This window comes from Dipodomys merriami, unplaced genomic scaffold (assembly GCF_024711535.1).
Source record: "Dipodomys merriami isolate MVZ:Mamm:240054 unplaced genomic scaffold, mDipMer1.0.p SCAF_26, whole genome shotgun sequence".
NCBI classification, from domain to species: Eukaryota; Metazoa; Chordata; class Mammalia; order Rodentia; family Heteromyidae; genus Dipodomys; species Dipodomys merriami.
In genome coordinates, this window is record NW_027204048.1 from 3,097,294 (window position 1) to 3,112,140 (window position 14,847).

The 14,847-nt window shown below is 41.4% G+C and overlaps 1 protein-coding gene across 1 annotated transcript in view; it reads right to left on the reverse strand.

The window, feature by feature from the left end:
- The window catches only part of LOC138836876 (POLG alternative reading frame-like), a 27,734-nt gene continuing 12,887 nt past the window's right edge, over window positions 1-14,847 (reverse strand). The window contains exon 2 of the mRNA XM_070035515.1: window positions 1-1,457. Coding sequence (XP_069891616.1) covers window positions 1,307-1,457 — 151 coding nt within the window. The 3' untranslated portion in view covers window positions 1-1,306. The remainder of the gene's footprint in view (window positions 1,458-14,847) is intronic.

The following is a 14,847-nucleotide window of genomic DNA, read 5'->3' on the forward strand; positions in this document are numbered from 1 at the left end:
TTGTAAGCTCGAGCCTGGACTCACAATCATCACCAACGCAGCAGGTCAGAGTTGTGAGCCCCGACCACATGCTCAGCAGGGTTCTTATAGGGTTTCCAGCAAATAGGAGGGGGTTTAAGGTTCGCAGGCTTCTACATAATTGGTCAGCATTTCGAGGACAAGTTTTGGGTCACCCTGACCCTGCAGCTGCTTCTACCAGCTGACCATCTTGTCCATTTTCTAGTAACTGGGGTTGTGTTTCTCAACCCTTATCTAACTGGGGTTGCTAGGGTATAATTGCAGTTTCGATTGCGGGCTTTCCGAGAACCTTCCAAGAACTGGTTTTTCCAATAACTGTTTTGTCCCTTAAGTTTAACTTGAGGTCAGTTTTACAGGAGATGAGGGCTTGTTTTTAGAATGGAGTTAGCTTAGTCCTTCATTCCCTCCTCTTCTAGAGCATTAGGGACCAATCATGGTCCCCTAATTGGCACAGTCTTCTATATTTACAGTTTGGTATTGGGATCTCAGAACTAATAGATGGACTGTGCTGATCCTCTCTTTTCCAAAGGACACCAGTCTGTTGAGGATATCAGGGCCGATTGTAACAAAATTAACAGTACCAAAGGCCCTTATATTTTCTTCCACCAGTCCCAACTCCATATGTCACAGCTAACTTAATTTTATACCAGCTGTACTCATAAGCTCCAATTTTAAGATATACCATTTGCTACATAAACTTTCTGAGGTTTGTCTTCTTTACAAACATTTTAAGACAATTTTCCCTCAATTCCTTTCCTAAGGCGTTCTTTACTACCCTCCTCTTCTTTACAGTTCTTTGAGCTTCTTTGTGGCTAGAGTCCAAAACTGCCCATTTTTCCTTTGGCTTGTGGAACCAAGTTATCTCAGAACAGCCTTAAGGCACCACTGGGATGCAGAAGCTTGCTAGATTTTAAGGCTAAGAGTAGGGCTTGTCTCCTTTACTACCTGCATTGATTTAAAAAAATAAAACAAAACTCTCCTTTATCTTTAACCCGCACCGGGGAGGAAGCAGGTTATTACCATACCAGAGCCAAACTAGGCTGTGACCTGAAGTGCCTCAGGCAGGCCAGTGATATCCTTGCCCCCAATATCCACTGTGGGAGGAGAGAGGGTTTCTGGATATCACCAAAAGAATGTCCCACAAGATCTTAGTTTTAGCAGCTTTCAACCGGGAAGCAGTCTCAGGTGATGGAATCAGGCAGGAGTTCAGTCTACTTTTACCATGGTGAAGGTGGTCTGGGTGATGATGTAGATTTCTTCCAGGTGACTGTCAGGCTGTCTTCAAATTTTACCCATTAGGATGTGCAGCAGCAGCAGCAGCAGCAGCAGCAACAGCAGCAGCAGCAGCAGCAGCAGCAGCAGCAGCAGCAGCAGCAGCAGCAGCAGCGTCTCTCAGTGGCTCCAAGGGACAGTCACACCTCATGCTGGGCTGCAAATTCCTACACAGACGGGTTAAGGATACAAGTAATACATAGGCTTGGCAGGCTGTGGCCCCATTGTTTTTTAAAACTATTTAGACAATAGCACAGGACAATTTACCAAGATGACAACTTTTTAAACTAGATAGTTCTTTTAATAAGGCTAGGATTTTCTAGGCAGATATAGAGGGCTCCGGCCTGTACTACTATTTCCCATGCCTTTTCCTTCTATCTATTTTGCCACATTTTTTTTAAGTGACTCTGGTCCCTTGTTCTTAAAAGGGGATGATGGGAGAAGATTCATCTTCTGTAACTTCTTCAGGCTGACTCAGGGGTGCTGATCCTACCTAGCCAGGAACCTATAATCTCAGCCTATTTTACAAAGAGGTTACCAGGGTTAGATGTCATTAAGAACAATATTTTAACTTTTGACAAATGCACAGACCTTTTCTCTGGCTACAGCAGTGTAGCTTATTTAGCCTTCTGGTTTGCAAAAGCATCTTTCTGGATGGTTTAGGTGATCCTAACAATGCCTAAGTTACCTATGTAGGCCTTGAGACAGAAATCAATAGAAACATACTCTCAGGTTTACAAACTTTTTCCTGAGCAGATTAATTTCATGTAGCTGGTGTCAGCTCAAAAGTTACTGCCAATTAGAGTTTTTTGGCACATATAGGGGTTGAGATTTAAACTATCCCCCACATTTTATACCTTTAGCTTTTTACTACTATCACAGAGGACTGGCAAGTTCCTGTCCCTTATAAGGTAGACAGTCATGGACATTAGGCATGCTTACAAACTATCTTCCCATGACCTCCTGGCTCTGATAAATTTTTGAAGGGCCACGCGCAAATGACTCTAGGATCTGACATTTCTGCCAACCAAGCAGTGGCTTACTGCCTCTGGATGCTCAACCATTACTTTTGTCCCAGGAGTGTCTTCTCCACACTGGGAAAAATGCTTCATTGGCATTTCCCTTAGTTGGTTGCTAGACTTGAACTCGGGGCCTGAGCACTGTCCCTCAGCTCTACAGTTCAAGGCTAGCACTCTGCCACTGTGAGTCCCAAAGCAACTCTGCTTGCTCTTTCAGCACTCTGCTGGTTGATTAGAGGTGACAGTCTCACAGGGACCTTTTTTCTGCCCGGGCTGGCTTTGAACCAGTTTGCAGATCAATGAGTCTTATAAAAGGCCACTTTACTCCAATTAAAAGCAACAAGGTGGTCAACATAGAAGTAGCTTTTAAGCATGTTCTTACCTGAAACTTATTAAGAGCCAAAGTGACATCTGACAAACTTGTAAGAATCCTCTGTGCTTTGCTCTGGGCTTGTCGGAAACTGTTTTTTTTGTTTGTTTGTTTGTTTGTTTTTTTGGGGGGGGTCCGGTCGTGGGGCCTGAACTCTGGGCCTGGGTGCTGTCCCTCAGCTCTTCAGCTCAAGGCTAGCGCTCTACCACTTGAGCCACAGCACCACTTCCGGCTTTTTTCTTTTTGCTTATGTGGTGCTGAGGAATTGAACCCAGGGCCTCATGCATGCAAGGCAAGCGTTCTACCACTGAGCCACCTTCCCAGCCCGGAAACTGTTTTTTTTTTAAAGCCTATGAAAGCAAACTGGAATAGCAATTATTTTGATAATCCTATCTTTCCTTTGTGCACTTTGAGGCAAATGTTAAGAACAATTTTACTTTTAAACCTTATATCCAAAAATCCATTCCAAATTTTTTAAGCCTCTTACTAATCTCTTTTAATATTTTATTCCTTAGTTTTCATTTGTGTTTTTGAAAAGATCCCTTAAAATCTTGAGGCCAAGTGTCACTCATTGCCTCTTGGCTGCTTGTTTTAAAACAGATACACATTAAAAACTTTTAAACTCAAATGACAATTTTTCCTTAATGCAAGAATTACAATCAACAGGGAAGGTGGCTCAGTGGTAGAGTGCTTGCCTTGCATGCATGAGACCCTGGGTTTGATTCCCCAGCACCACATAAACAAAAAGAAAAAAGCCGGAAGTGGCGCTGTGGCTCAAGTGGTAGAGCCTTGAGCTGAAGAGCTGAGGGACAGCACCCAGGCCCAGAGTTCAGGCCCCATGACCAGACCCCCCCCCCAAAAAAAAAAAAGAATTACAATCACCATCACTGTACCAGGAAGCTAGAGTTAACAACTTTATGACTTTTAAAAACTTATTCTAATTGTAGAACATCATTGAAAGCAAGTCACATTATACAAATAACTTTTTAACCCTCTTTTTAAGGCCTTCTTAATTTTAATTTTAAGGCATCCAAGGGGCAGTTTTAGCAATATCAATCAGATCATCACATCACTGATTTTTACCATCTTGTTTCCAGTGTCTATCTTCAGGGAAAAGGGGCAGAACAAAGATGGGCCACTCAGCCCCTCCTATGGAATGGACATACACCCAATCTGATTTTTTAGGGTTAGATGAACTGCGTTTGTGCCAGCTTGCATCAACACCCCCTCCCGCCCTGGGCCTGTCCCACCATGCACAACCAGCTGAACTGTACTTCTGCCTGCTCACCCCTCACCCCTAAAGATAGGTCTTCTGTTGGCTTCTAAGTATTTTTCCCCTTTCTTTACTCTTGGTTCTTGAATAAAATACACAGTTTTAGACAGACAGAACAGGTAACGTCTTTGACACTGTTAAATTAACCTTTACACTTAAGTTTCTAATATTTATCCCCAATTTTAGCCTAGAGAACTAAATCCCAAACAGCCAATGCATTTTTGTTAAGCCAGATAACTTGATTACAGTGTAAACAGCCTTATGCATTTTAAAATTGGATTTTAAAATACCAGATTTTCTAATTTTCAAGATAAAGAATCCTTTAAAAGCCTTTTAAAACAATGTGAAGATTCTTTAAATTTTTTGGTAATGTCCAAACCTTATAACCTTTTGAATTTTAAACTTGAACTCACCCAATTGTTACAGCATGCTGACAATTTTTATCTTGAACATGTTCACAAACACATACAAAACACACTCACACAGCTCTTAAAGCGCGCAAAAATTAAAATCAGCTATACGTACATTTTCTAAAGTTTTCAAACAAAAATTTAAGACAAGATTTTCTTTTCTTTTTCTTTCTTTTCTTTTCTTTCTTTCTTTCTTTCTTTCTTTTTTTTTTTTTTAACAAAGTACCTTTGTTGAGCTTCATTTTCCCAGGGCTTGCTTGCTTAGCAAGGCATTTCACCAATTGGTCTTTTGAATCCCTTCTGTTGGAGGAAGACGTGGGGGGGGGGGGGGCTTGTCACCTGAAACTAAACTGGCCTGATTTTTTATCCAATTTTAGACAAGAGCACTTTACAAATTGTTACACTGTCAGGACTAGCTGAAAAGTCCAAACCAAGCACACAGCCTCCTACACCCTTCCCGCCAGCAGCCTCCACAAGGAGAAAATGCAGCCTGAGGCTTGAAGAGAACCAAACTAGTCCAGCAACCTTCCACGCCTCACTGGGGGGAGGGGGGGCATAGCATGTCTGTGACCAAGCCCAGCCGGAGGCTGGAACTTTTCAAATAAATGTTCAAATAAATAACAAAAAACAAATAAACACAAAAACCAAGGATCCACATTTAAAACTGGTACCAATTCTAAAACAGAACTAGACAAGACAACAACCAAAGGCTGAGTTGGGGACTAATGGGCCCCCAGTTTAGCCCTACCAGAACTCTGTGCAGTTCTCACTCAGCAAGCTGAATCCGGAGTTTGCTGGGTGAGCCTGCCACTCTCACCCAGAACTTCCTACCTCATGAAACATAGATCAGAGAACAATCAAGTCTCAGTGAATGGGGTGACATCTCACCAACATTTGTTGAACCAGGGGCCTTCCAAGGCGGAAGAGAAGTCCCAGTCATCTTGGGGCAAGGGAAATAAATTCCTAGCGGCCATCCCCTCAGACTAGCAGATTTTCCCCCATATTCAGACCCCCTTGGGCCAAAGCCTATGGTTAAGATAAACCCCAAATGACAAAAAGAACACTCAACACAAAGACACAACTTAGGACAAAGACACACGCTGCGTGATGTAAATTGCCAACCAGAAAGTGCCAGCTGCACTAAACAGCAATTTACCAGACGGGGACTGGGGACGTCTCCCACAGACCGCGTTGGCAGCCTTGTAACCAGTCCGCCAAGACTCTTTGCCAACCAGAATACAGACCCCGCGGGAAACCAGAATTACAGATACAGAACCTGCAGGTGACCAAAAATACAGAACAGCAATGCCTCAACTTACCAGCTGGGTTTTTCATGACTCCGTGATCTGGTGTCTGGGTGGGCTTATGGGGGGATCCCGGATGAAGCCCCAGTTGTTAGACTTGAACTCGAGACCCCCGAGCAACCTCCAGAGACCACAACTAATGCAAACAGCAAAGCAGTCATTTATTTGCAAGCTCGAGCCTTGACTCTCATCACAGACGCAGCAGGGCAGAGTTGTGAGCCCCGACCACATGCTCAGCAGGGTTCTTATAGGGTTTCCAGCAAATAGGAGGGGGTTTAAGGTTCGCAGGCTTCTACATAATTAGCATTTCGCAGACAAGTTTCAGGTCACCCTGACCCTGCAGCTGCTTCTACCAGCTGACCATCCTGTCCATTTTCTAGTAACTGGGGTTGTGTTTCTCAACCCTTATCTAACTGGGGTTGCTAGGGTATAATGGGTATAATTGCAGTTTCGATTGCGGGTTTTCTGAAAACCTTCTAAGAACTGGTTTTTCCAATAACTGTTTTGTCCCTTAAGTTTAACTTGAGGTCAGTTTTACAGGAGATGATGGCTTGCTTTTAGAATGGAGTTAGCTTAGCCCTTCGCCTGCAGTTTCTCATCTCTGGCTCTTCACAGTCTTCTTTCTTTAGGTGTGGCTCTCCGTGCTCTCTTGCCTTCCCTAAACTTCTATCTCCTTGGTGTCTGCACCACTTGTTCTTCTATCCGTTCTGCTGCTGGCTGCTCTGTGGAGCTCTTCAATCACTTTCTTACTGCTGCTGCAGCTACTGCTGCTACTTGGTTGTCACCAGCTTAGCTGGCTGGCTCTATTAATTATAAATATCACCAGGGGGACATGCTCACCCTTGACCTGGATGAAAAATGGCTGCTAGAATTCACCAAAACTTATGATGACAGAGAGCCAGTACCAGCTATTTGAAATAGTGTGGCTAGAATGGTGACTTATAGAACCAAGAGTTTTATTTCCACAGTAAGCAGCTGAGGTTGTAGTGTAGCTTCCTGAAGCCATCTGTGAAGTGTTTGAAACAGCCAGGTTGGCATGAGAGGGGCAATACTGCCAGCTGCCAGAGAGGAGCTACTTGGTTGATAGTCCTCTATTCAAGGCAGCTGGGCACCAAAGAAGGGTCTAATAACTGAGCTAAGGAATGAAATTGTCAGCCCCACAACACGCTAGCTTATTTAAAAGAAAAAAAATACTACAAGGGTGCTTACGAAAAATCATTATCTTTAAAAATTTTTGTGTGGTACTAGGGAAACTCAGGGCTTCATACATGCCAGGCAAGCACTCTTTTGAGCTATCCATTAATGTCCATTTCTTCCTCCTCCTCCTCCTCCTTCTCGTTTCCCCTTTCCCTTTTTTCTTCTCCCTCTGCTTTATTCCTTCAATTCATTGTTAAAGAACCCTTAAAACTATACAATGCACATTTATATTCATGTGGGTATTAAATGATTAAAATTGCCATTATCAAATAATGGAGATCCCATAGCAAAGTTTAGAAAATAAGTTATTTACAAGAATTGCTAACTGTCTACAAGTGCCATCAACTTCAGATAGCTTTCCTTTGGATGAGGAAAAACCTCACGGATTGTTATCATTCATTATAATGACGAAGCAAATTACTATGTGTGAAAGCCTATTTTAAAGGCATTTCATCTGAGCTAAAACTGACTTCAAATGAGGCTTTGTGAATAAAATGAGCCGTCCTGAAGTATCACATTCCTAAAATACAAAGGGGAGAAAGATTTAAAACTGTTTAAAGAAAATGTTCCAGAGGCTAGGAATGTGACTTCATGGTAGAATGCTTGCCTAGCATGCATGAAGCCCTGGGTTCAATTCCTCAGTATCCTATAAACAGAAAAAGTGGGAAGTGGCTCTGTGGCTCAAGTGGTAAAGCATTAGACTTGAGCTGAAGAGCTGAGGGACAGCACCCAGGCCCAGAATTCAAGCCCCATGACCGATAAAAACAACACCACCACCACCAACAACAAACAATCAAACATGTCTGGAAAAATAGGGACATTTAAGTAAATAAAAAGCGAAGTTTAAGTAATATGTATACCTCGTATTCATGAATCCCTATTAAAATTCCTATCAAAAATCTCTATCAATTCTAATGATGAATCTAATGGAAATAAAAAAATCCACTCTATAATTCATATGAAATGTCAAGAGATCGGAATAGCTGCACAAATCCTAAAAATCAAACAAAACAGTACGAGTCACATTTCCTGATCTCAAAAAGAACCCAAAATTACAGTAATAAAAGGGCATTATTTTCATACAGGCAGATGCAGAGTCCAGTGAATAAAAGAATAATGATCCCAGAGATTTACCTTTGAATATGTGGTCATGATGATACAGAATTTCCTGTTGTTGCTTGTGGTGGGCAGAGCCCACATAGCCCTTCTGCTTCTGTGGCCAGCAGAGACCACTAGGGTTGCAGCCCTGTAGCATGCACTGCCAATGTTGTTGAGCCTCTGCTGCTGAGTATCCTTGGGTTCTTCTGTGTGTCAGGAGCAGGGGGAAGTGCTGGTCCTGGGGCTTGAACTCAGGATCTGGGTGCTGTCCCTGAGCTTTTGTCTCAAGGCCAGTGTTCTATTTCTGGCTTTTTGATGGTTAACTGGCTGTAACAGTATCACAAACTTTCTTGCCTGGGCTGGCTTTGAACCATGATTCTCAGATCTCAGCCTCTGAATAGCTCGGAATACAGGTGTGAGCTATCAGTGCCTAGGCGAGCGGAGAATTAATGTGAAGAATTCTATTTAGAAGAGAAGTATCTAGCTTGAAGGCAGTTGTTGCCACTGCTCTGTCTGTCCATCCTCTCGTCTTCAGGTGGCTCCATTCTGTGTGCCTCTGTCTGTGACTTTGTCATTGAGTCTAGGGTTTCTTATACACTGGGCTGCACTTTTGATTGGTTGTCTCTATTGTAATTAGGTATTTTGGAAGGGGACACTTTATTGGTGGGGGTCCCACAACATTCTGATGGGCTGTTAACTCTTAATCAGGTCCCTCCTGCAAACATTCTCCCCAGGGTCACAGGAAAGTTATTGAAACTAGAAGGGTCTAGGGAGGCAAAAGAGGGAAAATGTTCTGAAACGATGTCTCTTGCATCTGTTTTTGGCCTGCTGTCCCTGTCCCTTGGGCCTGTAAGATTGCCAACAAGAGTTCTGAGATCAGTCAATGGGGAAAAAAATACTCCTTCCAAAATGCAAAAAACTTGGACACTTATCTAATCTCAGGTTCAAAAATTAACTCAGTATAGATCCCTGAACTAAATGTAACACAGAGCAAAAGCTTCATGACATTGGATGTGGCAATAATTTTTATTTTGGACATGACACCAAAGACAGTCACAAAAAGTAAGAAATACACAAATTTGAATTTGTAAGTTTTAAAATTCTGTGCATCCAAAGACACTGTCAATAAAATGAAAAGCCAGTCCAGAAAATGGGAATAAAGATTTTTCAAAGCATATATCTGATATGGCATTGATATCTAAATGTATAGTGAACTATTAAAACAGGGGCTGGGAAGGTGGCTCAGTGGTAGAGCGCTTGCCTTGCATGCATGAGGCCCTGGGTTCAATTCCTCAGCACCACATAAGCAGAAAAAGCCAGAAGTGGCGCTGTGGCTCAAGTGGTAGAGCTCTAGCCTTGAATTGAAGACCTGAGGGACAGTGCCCAGGCCCAGAGTTCAGCCCCACAACCGGACCCCCCCGCCAAGAAAAGCTGTTTTTTCAAACATACAAATAGCCAATATTTCTATCACTAATAATTAGAGAAAAGCAAATCAGGTGTTAGTGAGAATGTAAAGAAGAACTCTCAAGCTATTGGTACAGATGTAAAATGATTCAGCTCATAAGCAACAATATGCCAGTTTCTGAAAAAACTAAAACTAGAATTAACTACATGAGCTACACGTTCCACTTCAGGGTCTCAAAAGATATATTAACACACTATTATATAACCAGTTTGTTTGATTATTGGATTTCAATAGTTCTCTATACATCTAGATATAATACAGCAGCATTATTCACAGTAACGAAAATGTGAAAACAACTCAAGTGGCTCCTGATGAACACATAAATAAAAATGTGGCATTACATGCTCTGGAATGTCATTCAGCTTTCATAAGGCAGGAAATTATGACATAGGCTGCAACAGGCTGATGCCATAAGATATTATGGTAAGTGACATAGGCCTGTTACAAAAAGACAAATATTGTATACTCCTGCTCATATGAGGTACTTGAGTAAGTAAAAATCATAGAGAAAGTAGAATGGTGGTTTCCAGGGACAAAGGGAGATGAGAAGAGGTGAATTATCGTTTAATGGGGATAGAATTTCCAAATGAAAAAAGTTTCAGAGATGGATGCTCAGAGCAATATGCATCCGCTTAATGCCCTGAACTATGTATTAAATGGTAAGATAATAATTTTTATGTCACAAAGATTTTATCACAATTAAAGAAATAGGGACAAAGTTTACTAGTCTCTTTCTATAGAGAATGCCTAATAGCTATGAAAGTTTATGAAAATGTAACTAATTTGATTTAAATTAAAATTTATTTCAATGAGAATCCATTTAAACCTCTACCAAAATAACAAAAATCTGTGTCTGATAATATCAAGGGCTGATGGAATTTTGTGTCAATTAAGACTTTCCTACAGAACTGATGGGAGTGCAAATTGTTAGGACCATTTTGGAACAAATTTTGGCACTATCTTGCTAACTGGAAGATTCATGGACTCCAAGAACCCAGCAATTCCATCCATAAGTGTATATGCATATGTACATATACATATATATATATAATGTGTACATATATGCATCACATAAAAATGTTTCTATGTATAAGGATATTTATAGAACCATTGTAATAGTTATAAACTGGGGTGGGGGGAGAGGAATCCATATAAAGTCGATTAATAAATCTTATCTCTGCAGAGCAATATAAATGGATTTCACACACCAAACTAAATGAAAGAAGGAAAAGATATAAACAGTATGGTTTAGACATTTGAAATTTAAAGCAGGGCAAATTAACTATTACAGATAATAAAACATATGAAGTCAAACACATGATTATCATAAAAGCCCTTGTATTATTTATCTCTAGGGAACGGGAGAGGATTAAGATAGGAAGAAATGCAGGGAGGGGATCTTCTAGAGTGCTGGTCATTTTCTTTTTGGCTGTACTGGGTATGACCTTAGGCCTGCATGCATGCTAGACAGATATTATACCCCCTTGACCCACCCCCTCAACCTCTGCTAATGTTTTATGTATATGTGTGTATATATATATATATGTATATATATATGATGTATTTTGTATGTACCATATGTTATATATCACAAAATTAAATAGTGAAAAAGAGAGGCTTTTGGCAAGATTCTTTCATTTTAATACTCTTCTCAAGGAAGTTCCATACCATGTTAGAGAGCAAAAGGAATCCTAAGGAATCTGTAAGGAATCTCCTTACAGAAGATGAATTAAATTTTTCTAGTAAAGGCTCTCTGTCTTTCCTATAACAATTTGTGGCTTAATCTGGGAGCTTGAAAAAAATCTTACAGTCCGCGTTGCATTTTTGTGATTAAAAATATTATGTAAAAATATTATATGCCACATCTGGTGGCTCAATCCTGTAACCCTAGCTACATGGAGACAGAGAATAGAGGACAGCCCTGGTTGTCCTAAGAGATTCCATGTCAACTGGTGGTTGAGCATAGTAGTGCGCACCTGTCATCCCAAGCAGAGTGGCTGGGCACAGTGGAGCATGTCTATCATCCTGGCAACAAACAGGATCATAGACCAGGCTAGCCTAGTGATAAAGTGAAAGCAAGAGGCTCGTGGAGTGGCTCAAGTAGTGGAGTGCCTGCTTAACAATAGTGATGCGTGGAGTCCAAACTCCAGTACCACCAAAAACACATATTATCAGCTGCTCCCTTCCCTTTTCCCCTCTCTGACTCTTTCCTTCATCCTTCCCTTCCCTTCTTCCATTCCTTCCCCTTCTCTTCCTCCCCACCTCTGCTTCTAGTAAATCCAGAGCCTTTCACATGCTCTATCTCTGATCTCCACTCCCAAATCTCCGACATTTCCCCTTTTAAGATAAATAACTACTGGAGAAGAAGGAATTTGTGAATATCATGTAAGTTTTTTAAATTCATTAAACAATACAAATTACATTGAAAATACTCTGTTGGGTGGATTACAGGGACAATTATTTCATTTATTGTCAAATTCAACCTTTGAATGACATATCTAAAGCATCTAATGTTTTTGTTTTTGTTTTTTAATTCTGGGGCTCAAAGCCTAGGGCCCTACATGCTAGAAAGTGCTCTGTCACTGAGCACTGATTCCTAACTGCGGAGTTTCTTTTGAGACATGGTCTTATTCTGACCCAAACTCACCCAGAACTGGGATCTCTTCCTGCTTCTGCCTCTCATGACCGTGTATGTTCTTAGAAGCATTTTTTGTACTTTTTTCTGGGGGGAGGAGGGGATGCCAGTCCTGGAACTGGAACTCAGGATCTGGATGCTGCGACTGAGATTTTATGCTCAAGACTAGTGCTCTATCCTTTGAGCCACAGTTCCTGCTTCCAGGAACAGGTCTTTTTTCAATCACTTGAATTACTAAACCAGGTCTTCTTTAGATTGTATTTATTTTTATACATCTCAGTGAAGGATTACATACATCTTATTTTTTCCCTGTGGGTCATGGGGCTTGAACTCAGGGCCTAGGCTCTGTCTGAGCTTTTTTTTTTTTTTTTTTTTTTTTTGCTCAAGGCTAGCGCTCTACCACTTGAGCCACAGCTCCACTTTTCGTTTTCTGGTGGGCAATTGGAGATAAGATCTCACAGCCTTTCCTGCCATGGCTGGCTTCAAACCATGATCTCAGCCTCCTGAGTAGCTAGGATTACAGGTGTGAGCCACCAGTGCCCAGCTTATATATACATCTCTATTAAATATTCCTTAATTCACTTTGGTTTATCATTGGAGAACTTTTTTAAAGTTTTTATTATTTTTTTTATGTGGCCTCATGAATGCTAGGCAAGCACTCTACCACTAAACCACATTCCCAGCCCTTTTTTTTCAGTTGTGGGTCTTGAACTTGGAGCTTGGGTGCTGTTCCTGAGCTCTTTTGCTCAAGGCTAGAACTCTACCACTTTGAGCCACAGCTCCATTCTCGTTTTCTGGTAAGAGTCTCACAGACTTTCCTGCCAGGGCTGGCTTTGGATTGCAATCCTCAGATCTCAACTTCCTGAGTAGCTAGGATTACAGGTATGAGCCACCAGCCACCAAATAGGAGAACTTTTGAATGAACCTGTCATCCATTGTATATGCTAGTCTTCAGAGTATTGTCAAGATGACTTATGTCTCCCATGTTGATAGAAGCATTAGACAAAGTGCAAAGTACATGTATGAAAAACAATGGCATGCTGCCCAACACTTCCTTTCAGAAAATCTTTGTTGTTGTTGTTGGTCATGGGGCTTGAACTCTGGGCCTGAGCGCTGTCTCTCAGCTCTTCAGCTCAAGACTAGTGCTCTACCACTTGAGCTACAGTGCCACTTCAGGTTTTCTGGTGGTTTACTAGAGATAAGAGTTTCTTGGATTACAGGTGTGAGCCACCAGCACCCAGCCAGATAATTTTTTTTTTTTTGGGGGGGGTCCGGTCATGGGGCCTGAACTCTGGGCCTGGGCGCTGTCCCTCAGCTCTTCAGCTCAAGGTTAGCGCTCTACCACTTGAGCCACAGCACCACTTCCGGCTTTTTTTTTTCTTTTTGCTTATGTGGTGCTGAGGAATTGAACCCAGGGCCTCATGCATGCAAGGCAAGCACTCTACCACTGAGCCACCTTCCCAGCCCCCAGATAAATATTTTTATACTTGGTATTAGTATCCAACCAGCTTTGAACCTAACTTTTTCATTTCTGGAGTACATTTTTCCATTTTATTTATGAAGTTACTATATAGAGTTTTTACCAGCTATTTTGCTGAAATCTGGATATCTGCATTCTGATCCTATTTAGGGGAAGGAGATGCTTCATTGTGAAGGTTTAAAGAGAATCTCTTAGGGCCTGAGGAAATAGCTACTAGTAGAGCATTTGCTTAGCATGTACAAGGCTCTGGGCTCTGATGCCCAATACATAAAACTAGAGTTTGGAAGTTCTCTTAGGGTGTAAAATAATACAATGAAAACTGAGCCATCTGCATATTTCCTTTCCCAATTCCCCCTCTCTCTTTTTTTTTTTTTTTTGGTCCGGTTGTGGGGCCTGAACTCTGGGCCTGGGCGCTGTCTCTCAGCTCTTCAGCTCAAGGCTAGCGCTCTACCACTTGAGCAACAGCGCCACTTCCGGCTTTTTTCTTTTTGCTTATGTGGTGCTGAGAAATCGAACCCAGGGCCTCAGGCATGCAAGGCAAGCACTCTACCACTGAGCTACCTTCCCAGCCCCAATTCCCCCTCTTTCTCGCACTGTTTCTCTCTCTTAAAGATGATTATTGGGGCTGGGAAGTTGGCTCAGTGGTAGAGCACTTGCCTTGCATGCCTGAGACCCTGGGTTCGATTCCTCAGCACCACATAAGCAAAAAGAAAAAAGCCGGAAGTGGCGCTGTGGCTTAAGTGGTAGGGCACTAGCCTTGAGCTGAAGAGCTGAGGGACAGTGCTCAGGCCCAGAGTTCAGGCCCCACAACCAGACCAGAAAAAAAAAAAAGATGATTATTATCCTATTATATTTTTATTCATGCCTTTACAATTAAATATATTATTTTTGCATGCTTTAAAACCTGATAAAATGATATAAAGTGATTTAAAACTTGTACTTCTGGCTGAACGTTTTTGAAATTATATTAATACATATACCTCTGATTTTCCCTATCATTTACTAATATTGATATTGTATTCCATGGTACAAATATAGGGGAACACTTAGATTACTTCCCATTTTAACTATTACAGTTCTGTGATAAATATTCTTTTATGCTGTTACATGAATTTATAAGGGAAATTTATAAGGCCTACACTTCTAAGTGAAATTGCTGGATTGTAGGATATGTATATCATTACCTATATGGCAACACTTTGAGGAGTTATCTAGATTAATTATATTGAGTGTAAGAGGTATTATATTGATAAGAAGGCAGCAGATATTCCAGATTCTGATGGAATCCTCAAAAATGTTCACTGTT